This window comes from Phaseolus vulgaris, chromosome 8 (assembly GCF_051622355.1).
Source record: "Phaseolus vulgaris cultivar YP4 chromosome 8, ASM5162235v1, whole genome shotgun sequence".
Classification (NCBI taxonomy): Eukaryota; Viridiplantae; Streptophyta; class Magnoliopsida; order Fabales; family Fabaceae; genus Phaseolus; species Phaseolus vulgaris.
The window spans coordinates 7,663,091-7,684,647 of NC_143505.1; the positions used below are offsets into that span (position 1 = coordinate 7,663,091).

General features: G+C 29.8%; 1 protein-coding gene across 2 annotated transcripts; it reads left to right on the forward strand.

The window, feature by feature from the left end:
- The first annotated feature begins 11,561 nt into the window (after nt 1–11,561).
- On the forward strand, nt 11,562–21,145 carry PECT1 (phosphorylethanolamine cytidylyltransferase 1). Of its 2 annotated transcripts, none has more exons than XM_068632919.1 (9): nt 11,562–12,081; nt 12,659–12,894; nt 14,620–14,810; nt 15,926–15,997; nt 16,407–16,474; nt 17,937–18,057; nt 18,842–18,907; nt 19,022–19,144; nt 20,561–21,145. In XM_068632919.1, the coding sequence occupies exons 1-9, from the start codon at nt 11,765–11,767 to the stop codon at nt 20,630–20,632; spliced, it is 1,266 nt and encodes a 421-aa protein (XP_068489020.1). In that variant the 5' UTR covers nt 11,562–11,764; the 3' UTR covers nt 20,633–21,145. The 2 variants fall into 2 exon arrangements, with proteins under 2 accessions (XP_068489020.1, XP_090150794.1); XM_090294668.1 differs by having other exon boundaries at nt 11,619–12,081; nt 12,639–12,894.
- The last annotated feature ends 412 nt before the right edge of the window (nt 21,146–21,557 follow it).

Consider the following 21,557-nt stretch of genomic DNA (forward strand, 5'->3'; position numbering starts at 1 on the left):
TCTTCTGAAGGGATATTGAATGATTCTAAAATAAAAATTGATTTATTATAGGAAAATCTTATTTAAGATTTAGGAAAGAAAAAGGTGCATAAAGGTGAGCCAGAAAGTTATTAGGGAGAGAGAGAGTGTGATGCGTAGAATAATGTGTGTCTGGCAGTGTCAGTGATAGTAAGAAAAAGTTAGAGCACGTGAGAGACAGGGACTCCTAAAACCCCACATTTTCCTCAGAGTAATGTCACCATTCAATAAATGACAACACTCTTATATAGTACACAATTTCATACCCTTCATTGCAAACACATGCACCATCAAAATTACATTAATTCCATCAATACTATCACCTAAATTTTTTTCTCTATTTTTCTCAATAATTTTATTTCCACAAAATTTTCTTCAACCTTTACTACTTTCCTTTCCATAATTTCATACTTCTTCATTAAACAATAATTGCCTTGCATTAACATCATTACATTGATGGTTTTCATTTGGTTTATCAACAAACTATAATTATTTTTGTATATTTTCAAACTTTTTAAAATAATTGATTTCAACACTATTCAAGATACAATTATGCATATTAAAGATAAAAATCAGTATAATTAACTACCTACCCAAATTGTTTTCTTGAATAAATAGTATAATTTACCAAAACCACAAGCTCTTGTATATAAATATTATGTTTAACCTACTGTAGAAAGTAATGATTATATATGAGTTGAGTTCCAATTATAAAGTACACAATATTTTTTTTTTAATGTTTAGTAATGGATAATATTTGTCTTAATTAATGTGGAAAAATTAGGTTTAAGATACTATTTTTTTAGAAAATGCGTATGTTGATAAATTGACTAATTTAGAATTTATTCATAAAGAATCTTTTTATTGGTATAATAGGTTACCATCTAGTCTGTTCTTAGAATTATTTATGAATAAATATAGTCTACATATGTATCGTTTTTGTTAACATATTGATTTTGACCTAATTTTTTCATATTTTTGTATTTTTTTTAATAATAATATTTTTTTATGTGATGACAGATTATTGTTGTTACTTGAGATATCAGTATAAACAAGATATCAAGTTACATAATAAAACTTAACATAAAAAATTTTATTTAAAAAAAGTTACGATGATATCTTATTTAAAGATGGGTGAGCGAAAATATTGAAGAAATATGCAATGTACAACCTTGTACTTATGATAATATCGCATAATCCAAATACGTACATCATAAAAAATCTGGTTTCTGAGATATGTTCAAGTGAAAATGGTTCACATTTCACAACATGGATTCTCGATTTTTTATACGAATGATGTCGTTTTATACAAAAATTATGAGAATAGAGATTTAAAAAATATTATAAGTTGTCCTGATGTGATATAACTTTAGAAATCGATCCCGTGAAAAATAATTTCACTTTTAATATAAAAAAAATGAAGAAGTCGATAGAAAAGAACATTAGTTTTCAGTTGTAATTATTTTAATAAATTAATTATTTTAATGTACTAATACTGAGATGGGAATAAAAAATAGTAACCTATTTAAAAGTATAAAATAAAATAATGTAAAAAATTGTTTAGTAATTGGTTTGATTTATTTTAACAAATTATTTAATAACGTGTTTGGATTATTTAAATTATTTTTAATAAAATAGTAAATAATATGAGTTAATAATTAAAAAATGTAATAATATAGCATGGTGGATGGTTTATAAATATGAAATAAAATTATTTAATCAATATTTAAATAATAAGTTTGGTTGTTTTATCAAATTTTTCAGTGTGTTTGAATTTTTTAATAGATTTAATAAAATAGTAACTATTTTGTATGAACTTTGTTATTTAAGTATCTGGTTTAAATTTTTGGAATATATTATCTATTTATGTTGATAATATATATAGTTGTAAAGAATGACTAATGATAAAGTAAATTTTTTTGGATAATATTATTAAAAAAATAATATCTAAATGGATAATTTTACCTATTGAGATCTTTATTATAATAGTGATTTTTTTTTAACATGTTACGAATTTGCTAATACATTTCATACTGAAAACGAATAATGATTCTTGTTTTTTACTTTTTTTCGACAAATTGTAGGGTCATGCGTGAAATTTGGTTCGTAGAAGTAGACAAATAATCTTCATTTGAAATTAGATTAAATTGGACTTCATAAACTTTTTTAATGTTGTGTAGGTTGTATACGAAGTCAACAAATGTCATTATCTGAAAATGACAAGAGAAGTAAATGACTATAATATGAAGATTAGAAAGTTAAAGAGCTTTAAAGTGCTCATAATCACATTGGTCAATAATTTAATTTATTTGTATATGACATTGGTCATTGATCAAGGTGGGATTCTTGAACATCAAATTCAAATGCTTCTCAATTATACATATATACAAAATACAGTTGAATGTTGTTCATTTTTTCTTTGTAAGGTAGTGATATCTTTTGAATAATAATGACATGGAGTAACACCATGTTTGTTTTCAATCTTTATTTAACAAACAATGATTTTGTTCTTTAATTAAAACAAAAAGCAAGAAACTTGCTTCCTTCAAAATGAAGTTTGTGCATTTGACTTAATTTGTTTTCATATGCACATACCTCTTTCCCCTTGACCAATTTTCTAACAATATTTGATTTATCCAAGAAACTACTTGTCATAATTCTAATCGCATAACCAATAATTTTGCTTTTAGAGTTGGTTACTTCGTTTTATAAGCCGTGACAATGTAATTAATGAAACTATTTACATGTTGATTGATTGTGTAGTTTTGTATGAGGAAAAGTAACCAATGTTATTATTATCCGTGTTGATCAATCGTCGCTTAACTCATAAATTTTTAATATTTTGTGGAAGTTGAATGCGATATAACATATGTAGTACACATAAATGAGATCATCTGCTTCCCATCCAACTTCTTCGGAGTATAATGCTTACATTATGTCGATTCCTCTATCAGTGATCATGCACAAATTTGCTTAAGATGTGATGTATTGTCACAATAATTGAAAGAATCATATCAAATCCTCCTTGGTGTCGTCTTCAACAATGACCAATGCTAAAATAAATATGTTCTGGTCGTCATCTTGAACGATTGGAACCAACAATATATCATGATATTTTTTCATAAAAAAATCTCTTCATAAATAACAATATTTTCTTTTCATGCACAATCAATGAGGCATATTATAAATCATCAACAAAATTAATCATAAACTATTTTTATTATTTAAGTTCACATCAAATTACAAACAATATAGATCAAATTACAAACAATATAGATAAAGTGTGACCAGTGATATTTTTAATATTTATTGTATTATATATAAATTGTTTAGTTACTTAGAAAACTTTCAATTTGCTATCAATCATGATTTGATTTATTTTTCTTTTTCGAAACAACTTCTAATAAGTACTTATGTAACCAAACAATTATGTAAGTAATTATATAGACAAAAGCCAATGGTTAATTGAATTTTAAATACTTATATAATGAAATATTGTACAATAAGAACTTATTCAAAGTGATATTAGTGAAGTTATGTGTAATATTAATATTTGCACTTCAACCCTTTTAAATTTTATGATGAATCTATAACCCAAGACTCTTCCCTATTGAACATTGAACAAATAAATACCATTACAAATATTTTTTACATGTATCGAGAATACCTTAGGTGAATTTTATATTTAATCTCAATCATAAATTATCATTTTACATATTTTTTCTTAAATATATTTATAGTTCATTAGTTAATATTTTTAATTCATAAAAAAATCTGTAAAAATTAATCTTCCAAGATAATACAATCATTTTTTAGTCTTTTAAAAAATTGGTAGAGATTTAAAAAGATGGTGTTGGTCCCTTTCAATTCTATTATTATTGTTTATGTTACAAAGGAGTATATCGAATCATCAATTATCATGTGTGATTAATGAATAATCTCTTTCCTTCTTTCACCAAACCAAGTTTAGAAAAATATAATGCATGCTTCCTCAATTAGAAACTTAATATTACTTTGTAAAAAATGAAAACCAACATGTTCAACACACATGCCTTAATTTACTATGTATTCAATAATCACAAATTAAAATTGGTGAATGTAAGCATCAATACTATGTAGATGAAAAGTGAATAACAACTCTTTAGAGGACTAATTTATGTATTGTTTTAAAAAAAAATATAAAATTATTAATTGTAGTTTTTGGAGGACTAATTTTTTGCATATTTAATTTTTTTTATCAACCTAAGAGATTAAAAATATTTGAGTATGTTATTGTATAGCTCCAAAAACTATCCATATTATAATACACTTCTTTGTTATTTTTTAGACTATAATATAATACTCAACTTTTCTTTTATAATAATACATTTTTTCAACTCATCCCCATTCAATCTTCAATTTATAAGCTTCAAATAAAAAACCCAAATTCAAAATGTTAAAATATTAAAATATTGTTAAATGACTTTAGAGAATTCAAGAAAATAATTAAAATATCTAGCATGTATACCAAATGGTTAATATTCTTTTAATGTGTGATCTTATCACTAACATGTAATATTTAATTTATTGATCACGTATTTATTTATAATTTAAGTTGGATATTAATTTTAATAGTGTGTTTTTTATGGAACAAGGAATAATATATAAATACATTACTTTTTGTTTTTAATATATAATAAAAACATAACTACGACTAAGTCGGTGTGTAAGATATAGTCCGTTTAGATAAGATAAGTGTTTTATGCTACTATCATTAATAGTTTAATATATTAACAAAACTCAATTTTTGTATCATTTTGTGTTCCTGAATTCATTTTTTACTCTTATACCGATATGAGAAAAAAATTAATAAGACAAGTTAACTTACTTCTGTTCTCATATCATTTGCCATATATTTTTTTTTCTTTTAACACTCTCTTCAAGTTAATTATAAATAAATTAATATTTTATAATAAATAAGTAAGTATAAATTTTATTTATTAAATTAATTTTATAAAATTAAATTGTTTTAAATTCAATTTCTTAAGATAATATGATGAAATTATAAAAAAAAATACACTTCTCATCACTTCTATTATTATCATTTATATTATTACTGTTACTATCATCATTTTCACCTACCTCACATTTACTAAAAGTGTTATATATCCATTAGAACAATCTTTACATTACTAGGATCACCATGTTATAATTGTTTATAACAATCACTATCACTTTCATTATTGATATTAAAATTTTGCTACCACTTTTACAATAGATGTAGGCACCACTCTTGCATCACCACCAACATTTACTATTACTAGCACATTCCAACTTAACATGTTGTTATGCAGCCTCTGTGACAGTGCATACCAAACATAGAATATAATTAATATTTTTCTTATTGTATATGTCGCATTTTTATCATATCTAACCACCCAACGAAGGTTTAAATAATTAAAAATATTAAGTACATAGTAACATAATAATATATTATAGGTTGAAGATCCCACATCGACTACAGACTAAATATTAGAGTCTTTCATAATATATAAGTTGTACAAATCTCATCACATAAGCCGATTTTATGAGATTGAGTTAGACTTAAAATCCACTTTATAATAGGATATCAGAGTCATTTCGAGCCTATTAGAATGTTTGTGTTGGGCCTATCACAGCGAGAGTAAATGCAAACCTCATGAACCGATTTTATGAGGTTGAGTTAAACTTAAATTTCACTTTAAAATATTATAATAAAATGTAATACCAAATAAAAAAAATATAAGCCTTAAAAACATAAAGAGTATATATTTCCCTGAAGACAGTTTTGTTATATGAATAATAATATTTTAACATAGATATGTTTGTGAGAATTAAAAAATCCATTGGTGGTGACGTTGTTTGAGCAAGATCGCAAACAGTAGATTGAGTTCAGAAGCTCTAGTCGACATTGCTGACCTTAAGACAAAACTTGATTTTGACCCACATCACCTCCTTCTTCCTCCCCCACTGATTTTGATGGATCATGCATCAACCATTTTATTACTGAGATTTTCTCTTTTCTCTTTTCATCTCACTCGCAAAAATCAAAATAACTTTAACAAATGTCAGAGATACATACATTTTTAGCATAGAATTAAATATTTGTAAATAATCTCAAAAAACAATTTGTTTTTATATAAATAATATAATACGTCTAATAAATTTCGTTAGAATTTACAAAAAGTTATAGTATAAAAGTAAATATTTATAGATAATCTGTTAAGAGTTTTATACAGATGAGTGACGATGACTTTCCTTATATATTATAAATTAATTTTATCATATATAGTCGATGAAAGTCGGATTTCTAAAACTTTATTAGAAAGGCTTCAAAGTCACAATTCAATTAAAGTTTGAAATGACTAAAATTAAAATTTAGAAGATATATAGTAGAAATGAGATTTTTTTTTTCTTCTTGAAAATAAAAAATAAATAAATGGGAAACATTTTAGGGGTGATTAAACCCTTATACATAAAGAACAAAATATTTTACCATACTCTTACCACGAAATACCTACCTGATTATCTAAGGAATAACCAAACTAACCACAGGAAACATTAAACAACCATCATCGTACAATCCATTGGGTTCAAAATCCAATTAGAGTATCCGAAGGAAGCACAACAGGACTTTGCGTAAATCCACGACCAAACCTTTACCTGTTCCAAGGTGAATACTTCGAGTGCATCTACCACCCCCCTATCGAAGGACACAGAGTTCCTATGATTCCAAATACCACTCACAACTCCAACTCAAATTGCACTCCAAATGTCATTAATCGAATATGAAGTCTGACTTAACCTTAACTGTAAAAAGTTTGCCAAATGATCTTTATGAATAATGAATGACACGCCTAGCCACTTAAAACAAAGACACCAGACACGCCAAACTAAGTCGCAGACGAAAAAAAAATGTAAGTTTGAGTAGAAATGAGAGTGGAATTAGAGTTATTATTTAACACACTAAACCAAAAATTGTTGTTGAATTATGTAAGCTTGAGTTAATAATAATGATTGTTGGTTTCCAAGACTTAGAAAGATGGGTTGTGTGATGACAATGGGAAAAGTCCAAGCATTAGATGATTGAGATAAAATGGTTGAAATTGGAAATGAAATTGCAAGTGTTGTGTTGGGGTTGAAGAGGTGTGGGTGTTGTAGCATCGTCTAGTACAAAGTAAGAGAAAGTTTGCGATAGATTGATGAGATACATGTTTTGTCTTTGCTTTTAAAGCTAACTTGCTTGCACCATGTTTTTGGACTTTGCTAACACCATTTTCACTTTTCTACTTACTCCTTCGTCTTTTTCCTATCAAATGCAAATAATTCTCTCAACTTCATTCCTTCATTCTCCTTCATCTCTTCTTCTTCTACCATCTTCTTCGTATCTTACCCCTGCACACAACTCATCTTAAACACAATGTGCTGTAATTAAAAATCAATGAAACCATCTTCATCATTTCGTTATATTACAATTTTTTTTTTAACTTTAAATCACCCTAACATGCTAACATGTCAACAGGTAAAACAATATCGTCTAAAATTATAAACGTCACTTCAAATCACACTGACATATCAATCATAGAAAAAGAGTTTCATTATTTTCACACATAATAGTGAATTATATAAAGTTGTAGATGCTTCTTCTATCATTAACACTTTTTTGATAAAAATGGAATTGTATGGGTTGAGATTCGGTATCTTGATTTGTTAGGTTTATGGTTAATGGATTGTAATGTCTAGTGAATCCTTAATTGGTTGAGTTGGTTGAGTGTTAGAAAATTTGTTTTGAATGTTTTATATAAGGGATTAGATACTATCTCATTTTATTTTATTTAACTTTTATTGATTTAAAAAAAAAATGGAAAGGTTAATCTTAATTTTTTACTCAATAATTAAATGATTTTTTGTATTAATTATTCTAGTAAATATGTTTGTCATTTATATTTTAAACTATGGAGATGAAATTAACGGATTAATTTTTTTAACCTGTGAAATTTACGAACGTTTATATAATTGATTAATATAAGCTACTAATGGATGGAATTGTAATTTAATATATTAAATGTTAACATGAGTTTTATCACGCATATTTAAATGATTATTTTTATGTAATAATGGATTATATGCATATATTTAAGTTTATAATAGTTTTATCATTTTTGAGATATTCATAAATTAATTAAATGATGTTACAATTTTCTTTAATGTATGGAATGAGTGGCAGAGAATATTAAGTCTATGGGAAGTTAGTTATATGCTGTTTAAGATTAAGTTAACATATATAATGTTAGATTATTAGTCATTAAAAAGATATGTTGGATTAATTTTTTAATCAGTCAAGAAAAATAATCTAAATTAAAACATTTAGTTTAAGTAAAAAATATAGAAATTTTTAGTCGAACTTACATTTTGCATTTTTTTATCTTACGATTCCTCTTATGTTTTACATGTTTCTTTTATTTATGTTTTCGATCTTGTTTTTAGTTTTTTTTTTAATATTGAAGGTTGATTATCTATTTAACTTATATTTAAACTATTTTTTAATATGTAAAGAAAATAACGAGATTGTTTATATTTAATGTTTATTTTTTGATAAAATTCTTTTCAAATCGATTTTTATTCTATTTATATAGACTTTTAATCAATTAATTGAATTTGATTTAAAATACCACAAAGTCCTAACATCATATTCGAGTATTATAAGTTTACTAATCAAAACTCATGAAACTCATTCGCTTAATTGTGATTTGACTTACATGAATTACAAAATAATTAATGTAACTTCAACAAAATTAACAATAATTAACACTTTATTCAAATTTATAATTTTGATAATTTAACTTTATTATTATTTTATTGTATAATACACTTTAGTGTTAAGAATAAAGAATTTATAAGTCAACTTTTTAAAAAGATGAATAACAAGGTAGAAGAAGCATGGCACTGTCCATCAAATAATTGTGTTTGATATAAATTTGTCTAATGATTAATCATGTCCAAATATCTTTTGATTACTCTACTTTTCCCTCCTTCTATATAATAGTGTTTAAAGGGATTTTTTTTGGAAGTCTTTAGCCTTTTGCCAAATTGGTGAGCATGAGGTTTGAGAGAGATGAGTAAAGAAAGTGATTAATCTCTTGGCTTGTTTAAAGTATTCTCAACAATCTCATAGGGTAAGCACATCAAAATCCCATTTACTATTTGGTTGACCTAAACTTAGTATGTACTTTCTCTAATCAACCAAGTTCTCTTTTCACCTTAATTATATTTTAGGATATAAGTATTTTCTGAAGTTCCATTTATTGTTGAACAAGTAAAGATTAAGATCGAAACACTCTTAGGTAAAGAGAAAACTCAATCTTTTCCAAGTTCTTTTTAACAAAGGAATAATGATTGATTACTTGTTATGATTTAGACATATTTTAGTTTTTTTTTTTCTAGTTTATGGTGTCTTTGATAAGCTTTTGGAGTTTTTATAAGTTGTTTACCATTTTTAAATTGAACATTATTTTCTATTGGATGAACATGGCCTTAAATGGTTTTCCAATTAAAATGTTTAAGAAGACTTTTCTGGGAAAACTGGAATCATATAAATGTTATGTTAGTGATATGCATATTTTATGAATTTTCCATCAACTCATAAGTGAACATTTTAAGTCACATGTAAAATTATGAAATAATGTGTAGAGTTATTTATTATGTGTTGGTTAGATATTAGATGAATGACTTCTTACATGAGTTCTATATAAGGAGAAATGTGATCTTCAAATAGACAAACTCAAAACTCAGTATTTATGTTGTTTTTGTGACTTTTTTTTCCACCATGTTGTGTGTAAATATATTTTTCATGTTCTTGGATTGATAATAATGAATTATTTCTTATGGGGTTAACTGAGGTTAGTAAGTTCATTATTAATAAATGTTTACTATTACAAGCAATTAATGAATATTTTAAAGTAGCGTAACAAGGTTGAAATGGTGAGAACATAACAATTTTTTTTTACCTATTTCAGTAATTAATCTATAAAATTATGTTAGTAAAAGAACCAAATGTTGTGTAGTAGAATTTGCTTAAAAAAAGAGAGAAGAAAATATTTATATTTATTCTTCTTTGATTAATTTTTTAATTCAAATGATTTAAACTTTGTTGAAATTATATTTAAATAATTAAAGTGATAATTAAGGCATTCTTATATGTTCAAACGTTAATTTTTTTTTTGTCCAAATAATTTAAACTTTGTCGAACAATTTGGAAAAACGTTAAATTATGAAATGATATTTAAATAATTAAAGTGTTTAATTAAGAATATATTCAAAAGTTATCAATCTAATCAATAATTTTTAATGACACAACCATTTATTAAGCGAGGGCGACAAATTATTGATTAACATAATTTAAAATGCAAATGAAAATTTAGTAAGATACTATTATTAACCAAAGTTTCTATAACTGAATAAAGGTATAAATCAACATAAAAAAAGAGAAAAGGCTTAAAAAATAATTAACCCTAAGATATATCTTATAAAATGTTGTGACGTCATTTTACAAAATGGAAATGAAATAAAATTTTCGTGCTGCTAAAATGGAGGCAATGCAATCTTAAAATGTCTTGACCAAGGCTTCTTAAGAGCGACGCAGAAAAGCCCATGGGCTATAATTGTGCCAATATTTGTCTCAGGCTTTGTTTTCCTGCACCTCCCATTTTCAACCTGCACCTCCACAATTGGTGAAATAACTGAATTACCCTACGTTCGATTTCCACCATTGCTGCCTTCGCTATTGCACTATCATTGACGCAGAAAAAGACAAAAGACACACAACAAATCTGTTACAAAACATATTTCATGTGTTTCAGAAAGCTTGTTTCATAAAACTCATTTGAGAAAATGCATAAAGTTTGTTCTGAAAATCCAATTCTAGAAAAAGTGTTTTAGAAAGCTGTGTTTTATAAATTTTATTCCAAAAATCTTATCCTCTTTTGAAAAATATGTTCCAAAAATAATATTTTGTAAATTATGAAAAGCGTGTTTAGAAAAAGTTTTCAGAATAAATAATCCAAAAATCACTTTTAAGAGGTATAAAACCGTAATTTTAAAAAATGTAAGGGTGCAGATTAAAAAATGGGTGGTACAGGAAGTCAAAGTCAGCTGTTTCTTCAAAGTTCGGAACTTTTAATAAAAAAAGACGACCCTTTTAAAAATACTTCCAGATTATTCTGAAATATTTCTGAAACATATTTTTCGAAATACATTTTAATAACTATGGATTTATTAATCTGAAAATCAAAAAAATGTAGTCCAGATATTTTAGAATAATTTTTTCTCTTCCAAATTTCCTATTCTGAAAACACTGGAATCACATAAAACTGTGAAAAGGTAATTTCGGTATTTTAAAGAATTTAGGGGTGCAGGAAGAAAAATATAGGGGTGTAGAAATAAATTCCCAAAAAAGACAAGTCATGGGCTGTGTCTCGAACGTTGTGTCGGTTGGGTTTACACTTGGCCCATTTTTACGGAATCTTAGAATTAGAATTGTCGCACCGAGGCCGAATATTTTGCTTTCGCAATTCCAATTCGCTACGCTTTTCATTCCATTCCATTCCATTTGTGTGTGGTGCTACGAATGAGGAAGGAGAAGCAGCGGTGATACAGAGATATCAACATCCAGGGAGAGAGAGAGATAGAAAGAGAGAGAGAGAGAGAAAGAGAGAGAGAGGGAGGGAAAATGGGTAGTTACGAGGCGGGGACGGAGAAGCCGGCGACGACGAAGTGGGTGGTGACGTGCATGGTGGGAGGGGTGATCGTGGGGGTGTCACTGCTGGGTGCGTACTCTAGCCAGCTTGGAATGTTCTGGAAGACCCGAAAGCGCAACAAGAAACCCGTTCGCGTCTACATGGACGGTTGCTTTGACATGATGCATTATGGCCATTGCAATGCCCTTCGCCAAGCTCGTGCCCTGGGTGACCAGTTGATTGTTGGGGTTGTTAGTGACGCCGAGATCATTGCCAACAAGGGTCCTCCCGTTACCCCTCTTCACGAAAGGTTTCATCTCTGTGTTCCCTTTTGTAATTTAATTTACCGTTTCTTTTGGGGTGGTGATCTTGTAGGTTGAGATTTTGGCATTGTTTAGAATGTCATTTATTTGTTTCTTCATTTTTGGGATCCGGTTCCTCTAGTGTCAGCAATTTGCCTTGGAGGGTAATAAAATGATTGGTTGATGAAGCTGTCCATGTCATTGGCATGTGTATAACAAATCATAGATGTGTTAAAATCAAAGTTTTACACTGTGGTCGCGGATTTTCGCCTTCTCCATGGTGTTGAGTAGCTGCAGAGAGGTGGAATTCCTTGCGGTTTGAGTATGTGTAGTAATCTTGTAGGTGGACCTCTGCCGGAAGCCCTTGAGGTTGAGCATAATGTTCGTGGACCTTTTTTTTAAAAACCTTGGTTAAAGTATCAAAAGTTGATTTTCTTATTGATACCTGATATTACTCACAGCAATCTTGCCCGCCTTAGAGGAGCCGGATTCTTAACTTTTTCGTGAAACTTGATTGTTTGTTTGTTTGTTTGTTTGTTTGTTTTAATCTTGATGTGGCTTTTAGTGTGTTTTTTGTGGTGTTAGGTTGATGATGGTGAATGCGGTGAAGTGGGTGGATGAGGTTATTCCTGAAGCTCCCTATGCGATAACTGAGGAGTTTATGAAGAAGCTTTTTGATGAGTACAAGATTGATTACATTATTCACGGGGACGATCCTTGTGTTCTTCCGGATGGAACTGATGCTTATGCTCATGCTAAGAAGGCTGGTCGGTATAAGCAGATAAAGCGCACTGAAGGGGTTTCAAGCACTGATATTGTTGGTTAGATTTATACTGCTTTGCATTCTTTCTTTGGTTATCATGCAACTGCTAGGCTCTATCATAATAAATAATTGGATACAAATACTTGAGAATATTCTTTTGTTGTTTACGTGTTAAAGAGATTGTGATACTTAGATAAATGCATTTGGTATTGACGGTATTAGTGTGTATGAATCTGAACTGTTGATGATGTAACTAAATCTTACAGTTTATATTATTTTTGACCAAAAAATAAAAATATTCAAAAAAAGTGACTTTAGGCTGGCCTTTCTCTTCTGCATTAACCTGGGCAAAACTAAAAATTACTAGCAATCCCATGTAAAGGATGAATTTGAGGCAGTGGCCTAGTTGAAGAAGGTTACACACTGCTGCCCCTCCGCCTGAAGCTGCTGCCATGCTTCTTCTAATCTGCCAGCATGGATTTGCCATAGGATGCTGCAGCAATAAACTAGCTATCGGATCTTCCATCATTTTTATCCCCCTCCCCTCGACAGTTTGGTCTCTCTCTCTCTCTCTATGTTTAAAACCAAATTTTAATTTTGCAGGAATTTAGAATTGGCAAGGGCTGTTCTTGCTATAAATTACCTTTAACAATCTGTTTTAGTACAAATCAACCCATCTCAATTTCATCCATTCCAGTTCTGTTTCTGCTAATACTGCAAATCATACTCAATGCTTGAAATCTTTTATCTGAAAATAAAACCGCTATCTTTGCTGTGCTCTGGCTGGTAAGGCATTGCTAAAAAATTAAAGGTTTGGAAAACACTTGCGTATTTTGTGAACTGTTTCCAAATGAATGTAATTATTTAGTTTATTGTGAAGATTTCATTACAATTGGGGGTTTATTATTGATTTCCAGTACTAGTATTTTCGGTGGGAGCATACAGGGCAATGGAAGCAAAAAGAAAGGACAAAGATATGTTTTAAAACAAGTCATATGCTATTTTTTCTTTCAATTTTTTTAGTTCAAGTATTTATGGGCCATTACATCCTTTTAAATTGACGGGTAATATTTGGTATAAGTGGACTTATACCAAGAGATCCTATCCCATAGCTATCCATCCATCTCTCTCTCTCTCTCTCCCTCTGCGTCTCCATATGTGTGTGTGTGTGTGTGCATGTATATATATTTTGTTACATGCCATATCTTTTTTTTCTGGTGTGGTGGAGGATAAGTTATCATCACTCCTTAAGCTTTATATTCCTTTTCTTCTCTCAAATATTTTTTTTTCTCATTGTATATAAGCAAAATGTTAAATGAACTTGAATTTAACATATGTTCCTTCCATTTCGGTTAGTTTTGTGGTGAAGCTTAATTTGGAAATTTTGGTAAATGGGTGAATCTTTGTTCTCAAATTATGTAATTATGCAACAGATTTCCTTCTCACAAATTGACTAAATTTTTTAGAAGACTTTTCAGACCTTACCTTTTCTTTAGACTGCTTTCCTTACTCTGCATGGTTCCATTGACTGTGGTTCTGTCCACCTAACGGGATGACGAAACCTCTGGACCATTCTCTCTGAACTAGCAACGGTTGTAACTCATTGTTCCATTCTAAATGGTTTTTTGTGTTGTTTGTCTGATGTTTACTTTGTGCAAGCATTCATTTGCACTTTAGCTGGTGCTTATGTTTTCCATTTTAGGTTATATTTCTTTCTGATTGGGTTTCCCTTACAGTCCTCACATATATATAAAATTAAAGTATATAATAATTTCTTACCCAGGTCGCATGCTTCTCTGTGTAAGAGAAAGGTCTAAAAGTGACAGTCACAATCATTCTTCTTTACAAAGGCAGTTCAGCAATGGCCACAGTCCAAAGTTTGAACCTGGTTCACCTGCAGCAACTGCAAGTGGAACTCGTATATCTCATTTTCTGCCAACATCTCGTAGAATTGTTCAGTTCTCAAATGGGAGGGTATGTTCATGTAAAATCTTCATTCTGATTTCTAGTTGCTCTTAGCTTGCTATCAACTTCCTTAGTTCTCACATTATTTCTGCAGCCTTTAGTCTTTGTTATGCTTGAATCATGATTCACACCATGATTTTGGTCTTTAAGACTAGTCTTTGATCATTTGTCGTTGACAAATGCATTTTTTTTTATTTCCTTCTCATTTAGATTACTTTTAAGAATTTAATTTGGCTTCTGTATTAGACTTGTTTATATTAACTTATGGACTGGAAGAGCTAGCAATATTTCTTTTTACTTGAAAATCAACTGTCAGGAAAGCCTAGGGCCTGAGAATTGTAAAAAATTGAACCTTGTTGCTAAATGGATTTGGTGCTGTTCACTTCTCAGTTTTTGGTGTACATGGTTGGAGAAAAATGCCAGAATTTAAATGGGCCAGGTGTTGCCATTAAATTTGGGATCAGGACAATCACTTGGCTTACTTGAGTGAGGCACAGGTTGAGGTTTTAGTTTTACATAACAAATCCAGCTTGAGTTCACTGGCTTAATAAAAATAAACAAAATAACAACACAAATCCATCACTGCCATTCTTCTACCTAAAACGGATCCTTATTACCTGAATTAACCCAGACTACCTTTATGTTAGGTCCTGTCTGATTGTTCAGGTTCATGGCAATGGAACCCATGATCACCCTTCGAAGCTGTTAAAAAGCAACCTTCCGAAAAACTGAAAAATGAAAAAGCAAATTGAATTTTGAATGCTACACAAGTTACAACAAACACGGCTTTCTGGTTGTGGGAGACATGAGTGACTTATCTTGCTTGACCTTCATTGGAGAACTTTTGCTATTGATGTGAACATGTTCAGTCATCTTAATTGACTAGCAACGGGGCCCAGAGTTATGGAGAGTAAATCTAGTTAAATTTCAAGCCTGTGATTTTCTAATTTTTTTGGAGTGTGATTATGTGAAGAGATCAAGAAATGTTATTTTGTGCTACTTTGAGATAGTGTAACATTTTTTTCCAAATGATTTTTCGTAGATCCATGCTTTGTGTAAGCTGTACCTGTACTGTATGTAGTAATTTCTTCATGTCACTTGATAATTTATTCATGCTGTTCCAGGGTCCTGGACCTGATTCTCGCATTGTATATATAGATGGTGCTTTTGATCTCTTTCACGCTGGACATGTGGAGGTATAGTTTGAAGACTCTGTTACATGTACCTAAAAACAGCTTTTTATTCAAATCTCTCTCAGCTTAGTAATATATTGATTGTAAGCTGTTTTTTATTGCAAAGTAATCCAAACAAGCACCTGTGTCAAATCAAATGTGTCAGTTTCACAACATTGAGTGGTGGCTAGTGAGAAAGAAACATAAGATAATTAATATCCTGTTTTGAAGTGCTCTTATTGAATAATCTATTGTCATTTGCCTAACTGTTATATCTGGCAAAATAAATGCCTGTCATTAAGATGGGGGTTATTTTGGGAGGGTGTGACGTGGTAAATTGTATTCTGGTACGTTGCAATACTTTTTACTTATATGCTACTACTTCTATTTAGATTGTTTTAATGTATATCGGACTGACCTTTATGTTATATAGATCTTGAGGCTTGCTAGGGATCTCGGAGATTTTCTTCTTGTTGGAATACACACTGATCAGACAGTCAGGTTGTCAACCTTATTTATTTATTTTTAAAAATTTTATTTTATACCTATTATCAGTGTTATCAATGGTGAATAGTGGCAACCAGAAAATTCACTATGGAAATAAGCTGGATGGATAGTTGGTGAATGTCAGGTGCATCTGGCCATACTAAATGTCAGATGCATAAAATATTACTAATGTGAAGCAATTAAACTAGTTTTTGATATATCAAACTTATCAAAAGTATCACATTCTTAATTTAAAAGAAAGGTAAAAACAGAAATAACAATACTAGGAAAAAATAATATATGATGATTGTGTGATCATGAAGTATCACCTAAATGATGAGAGCAAGCTGGAAAAGAATTGTACAAAGTAGGTTTCACGGGGCTGGACATATTGGATGACTGAAGGTGGGCAGGCAGGTTGAATTTTACTCATTGTGTCACACTATGATGTGGATGTGTTAAGATTGCCCGTGTTAGTTAGACCTTGTCAGTTGAGAGGAGACCTATAATCTGTTAGCATAAGTAATTACTTAGGCGGCTATAACAGGCAAGAGATGATTCGAGAAGTTAGCTGATGAAAATTACTATCGAGTGGGACTATGTGAGAGACAGGGCTTTGAACTCCTGTGAGTTTTTTCAGTTATTGTATATTTTTCCCTTGTCCATTCTACATCATACTGGTACTGATTGGAAATAGGAATTGGATCAATAATCATTCTATTCTAGTTTCTGATCCAATGTCTGTTAGGTGGTTGTTGTTATGGTGCCACCATTGTTTGCATTGCCATGGTGCTAGTGTGACAATGGTTTATGTAAAATCTACCTGGTCATTTTCTTCCATGGGTGACTTTATATTGAAATTATAAGGGGGTGATACAGTTATTTTTGGGCCTGTTCTTGGAAGTTGTTTGCACCATTTTATATATTGCAACTTTAAATGCATCTTTTGTACTACGAAGGAAGTCTCGAGTAAAAAAAGTTAATCGTACTTTGTCACCTCATGTGTAGATATGATGCAGGTAATTTGTCACCTTGATTTTTTCAAGAATTATAGGGTGGTATAAAATTCTAAATACAAGGTTATGTATGTTCTTGGCTTCTATTTGACCATTTGGGCTTAATGATTTTCTGAAGTGGTTGTCTTGTCCCAAATATGCCGCAGGATTATGATAATTTTGTTTTATGTGAAAGACTTGTTTTTTTTTTTTTTTTTCTTCTGTCTATCATTGTATTAAAGATTAATCTATCTTTTCTATTTATTTGTTGCATTTTTATGGTGTTTGGGTGAGGCTCCATAGTTATTGGGCTTACATCATTGCCAAAAACTATGTTTTACAGTAATAGAAACTCTTTTGCGTTTGATTGTAAGTTATAAATTTGAATTAGTAAAATTTCAGCATCTAATTTTGGTTATGTTTATATTTCATACAGGGTGGTAATGTTTGGAAATTTTATATTGTGATTTCTTTCTTTGTAGTACAACTAGAGGATCGCATCGACCTATCATGAATCTTCATGAAAGAAGTCTGAGTGTTTTAGCATGTCGCTATGTGGACGAGGTCATAATTGGTGCACCATGGGAGGTGTCGAAAGATATGGTTAGTCTCATATTAGCTTGTCTATTTTTTCATTGATTTTGTGCATGGTGATTCTTTCTTTTCTATTGCAGTAAACATTATTGAGCCACTAGATTTATTAATATATGCTGTAATGGCAATACTATTAACTGACAAATTTTATTCACCCTTATTTATTTTGAAATTCTAAGTCAGTACCTGGTAATTACACATGATGTCTCTCCTTTAAATTGGTCTTCTTTTAGGTGATGTTCACTATTTGATGAAAGGGGGAAACTTGAGCATTAACCTTCACTGTTTATCCTTTTACACAAATGGTTCTTTGTTTTAGATTGTCTACAGGACAAGACTTTACTTATAGCTTCTATCAGGATTCTGCTTATGACTGTTTCAAAGTAGTAGTGATTTTGATTTCTTTAATACATAGCAAGCTGGCAGTGTTGGTTTACTAATAAATTTCTTTTGTTTACCTTTTTTTCATTTGCTTTATGTTAGTTTTGATCATTCTAACTAATATTATCTTTGTAACCCTTTAGTAATATACTGCATAAGTTGGTTAAGTTCATGTCATTGAAAATCTCTTCTTTCTCTCTCAATTTTGTTTTCTGTGCATCTGCCTATTTTTATTTTAGTTATAAGTGCAGCAACATAGCCAACCCACTTATTGAGATAAGGTTTTGTTACTGCAAAGCAGCAAAATATTATTGACAATTTCTTGGTTGGTTGGTTCAGTTGGAACATGTTTCCATTTTACATATTTTGCTTTAAATTAAGTAATCACTTGGTTTAAATTATTTGATTGCAGATCACTACTTTTAACATCTCATTAGTTGTTCATGGAACCATTGCAGAAAATAATGATTTTCAGAAGGTACATGGTGCCACAGTAATGTATTTACAATTATTACTTTTTTTTTGTATAAGTTGCTTCTGCATCTCCAACTATCCCTCCTTTTATCAGTTATTGACATTGGTTTCCGTATAGGAACAATGCAATCCATATGCTGTTCCTATTAGCATGGGCGTCTTCAAACTTTTAGAAAGTCCTGTAGATATAACAACTACTACAATAATTAAAAGAATTGTCTCAAATCACGAGGCATACCAGGTACTTTCAGACCTTTGTTTGGTTAGAAGTAATTGTTGAATTCTTTGGCTTATTTTTCAATTTTATAATACTTGTTACTATTAGAAGGCTAGCATATTTAGCATGCTTATTATGATGGTCTGTAGCATTTACACTCTAAATTATAAATTAGTATGTATAGTGTATAATACTCAGAGCAAGCATATATGTAGTTGGGGTTAACTTCTCTTTTGGATTTGTTAGTTTGAGATTAGTATGTAGTATGAGATTTGTTGTCAAAATATGTCAGAATTATACATTTAAAGAACCTGTCTCAATTATAATTGCATAGGGAAAATAATAAAAAAATCTAGTAATATTTTAATAGCAATCCATTAATTACTACTATCCTAGTTAGTCTTGTTAGCTAACGACTTCATAATAAAATCAGACATACAGGTACTGATGTCCTTTTCTTGGAGCACACTTCTTCTTTCTGTTAATCCTTTTTTTTTACACACATTAGTTGTTCAGAAATATAGATGATATTTTTCCCATTTTAACTTTTATGGCTTGTTTGGCTATTTGGTTTAGTAGTTTAGATACTTTTTATTTTTTAAGGCCTTCCTTGGCAAATAAATGACTTTGGCATTGATTATATGGAGGGAATTCCTAAGTTACAAATATGGTGGTAAAGGGGGGTGAACTACTCCATTAAAGCAGAAGTAAACGTTTTCTTTTTTGAAGGGGTTTGATGGGGTTGATTTTGTATTTGATATACCTATTTTAATCAATTCTTTTTGGTAGGTTAGGAGTGAATTTATTTTCTCACTCCTATTGAAATGAGGTTTGATTTCAAGAATTTTGAGGGTAACTTGACTCTATATAAAGTAGTTGGAGCAAGTAATATAGGCAGAAGTTTAATGTTTAGAAGGGAGTGAGGTATACCTCTCGGTCCACTAAGCCTAACGGTGGGTTTGTTTGTGGAAATGTTTTTTGTTTTCTCCAACAAATAAATGACAAGAATACTACGTTGTTCTCTGATTTCAAAGAAGCAGAATATTTGGATTTGTGTGAAAATATAGAATGGAAATAGCAGACATTATCGCAAACTAAGGTTTGCCTGCTTTGAAAAAGCGATCTTTTGTTTCATTATGGTTTTTTGGGTACAAAGTATCTTGAATCCATTTTAAAGTTATGTGAATGAAGGGAAGAAACTTTTGTTGGCGAGAATGCCCCATCAAAATTGAAAATTCCTGGATAGGTTGTGTGAATTTATATGTTAGTGAATAATGATGAGGGGAAAAGAGCCTTGCTGAAAAGAGATGAACATTTCAATTTGGATTAGTGGTGTGCATCTCATTAGACATCCATGCAGAGAGAATATCTGGTTTTCATCCAACATATGTTGTTTGTTTTTGCTCTCATCACTTGTTTCTGGTTTTCTTTGGCATGCAGAAACGAAATGAGAAGAAGGGAGAGAGTGAGAAAAGATACTATGAGGGCAAGGGTCACGTGTCTGGAGACTAAAGTGTGTCTCGTTTGAAGCACACATACATAGACAGACACTAAGCTTTTAGTCTTATCGAAAAATAGGTTTTTGTTCGACTTGGTAGACTATGTTGGACATCGTGTTCTGCCTCTCTACAAGTTAACCAACACAGTTGACACAAGTATCAAAAAAGTGTTTCCTAATAATTTGGTGATCAACTAAATTATGTAGTTGAAGGTATACTTGAACCCAAATGTTCAACTTATGCTACCATCCGAACACAACTTATTTTTCTTCATTTTTTTTATCTTTTGAATAACCTATATTGTATTATTTCTGTGTGAGAATTTGATGGAGAGTTGTGTTGTGTGATTAAGTATTATTTTTTTGTTTGATCAGTTAGTGAAAATGTATTCCGTAAAAATGACTATTGAATAGTTTTAGATTTCAATTTCTGTTTGTTATAGCAACTAAGTTGTGCTGTTTGTGCTTACAAGTGTATGTTATGGACATGGTTTTGAATCATTAAATGTTGATACCATTTGTGCTTAGTTTGGATGAGAATGAGAGAAGAGGAATAAAGATGAAAGCAAAGAGGAAAAAACATTGCAAATATTAAAAATATGAAATGGGATTTACTCTTTTAACAATGTTTTGCAAAGAAAAATGAGGAAAATAATTTTATAAGGCAATATAATTAACCATGTTGAGAAAATGTACTACTTTTATATTGTTTTCAGTTACATAACAGAGTGTGCTTTTTATCCACCTTATGCTGTTTTTAAATACAATTAATAATATAAGGCAATAAAGAATATTTAAGGTATATAATTTAATTAAGTACTATATTTATTATTTAGTATAAATAAACTACAGAATGAAAATGTTTAATTAAGTAATATATTTAAAATGGAAATGTAAATTACCGAATCAATTTAGTAATATATTTAATATTTTCATATA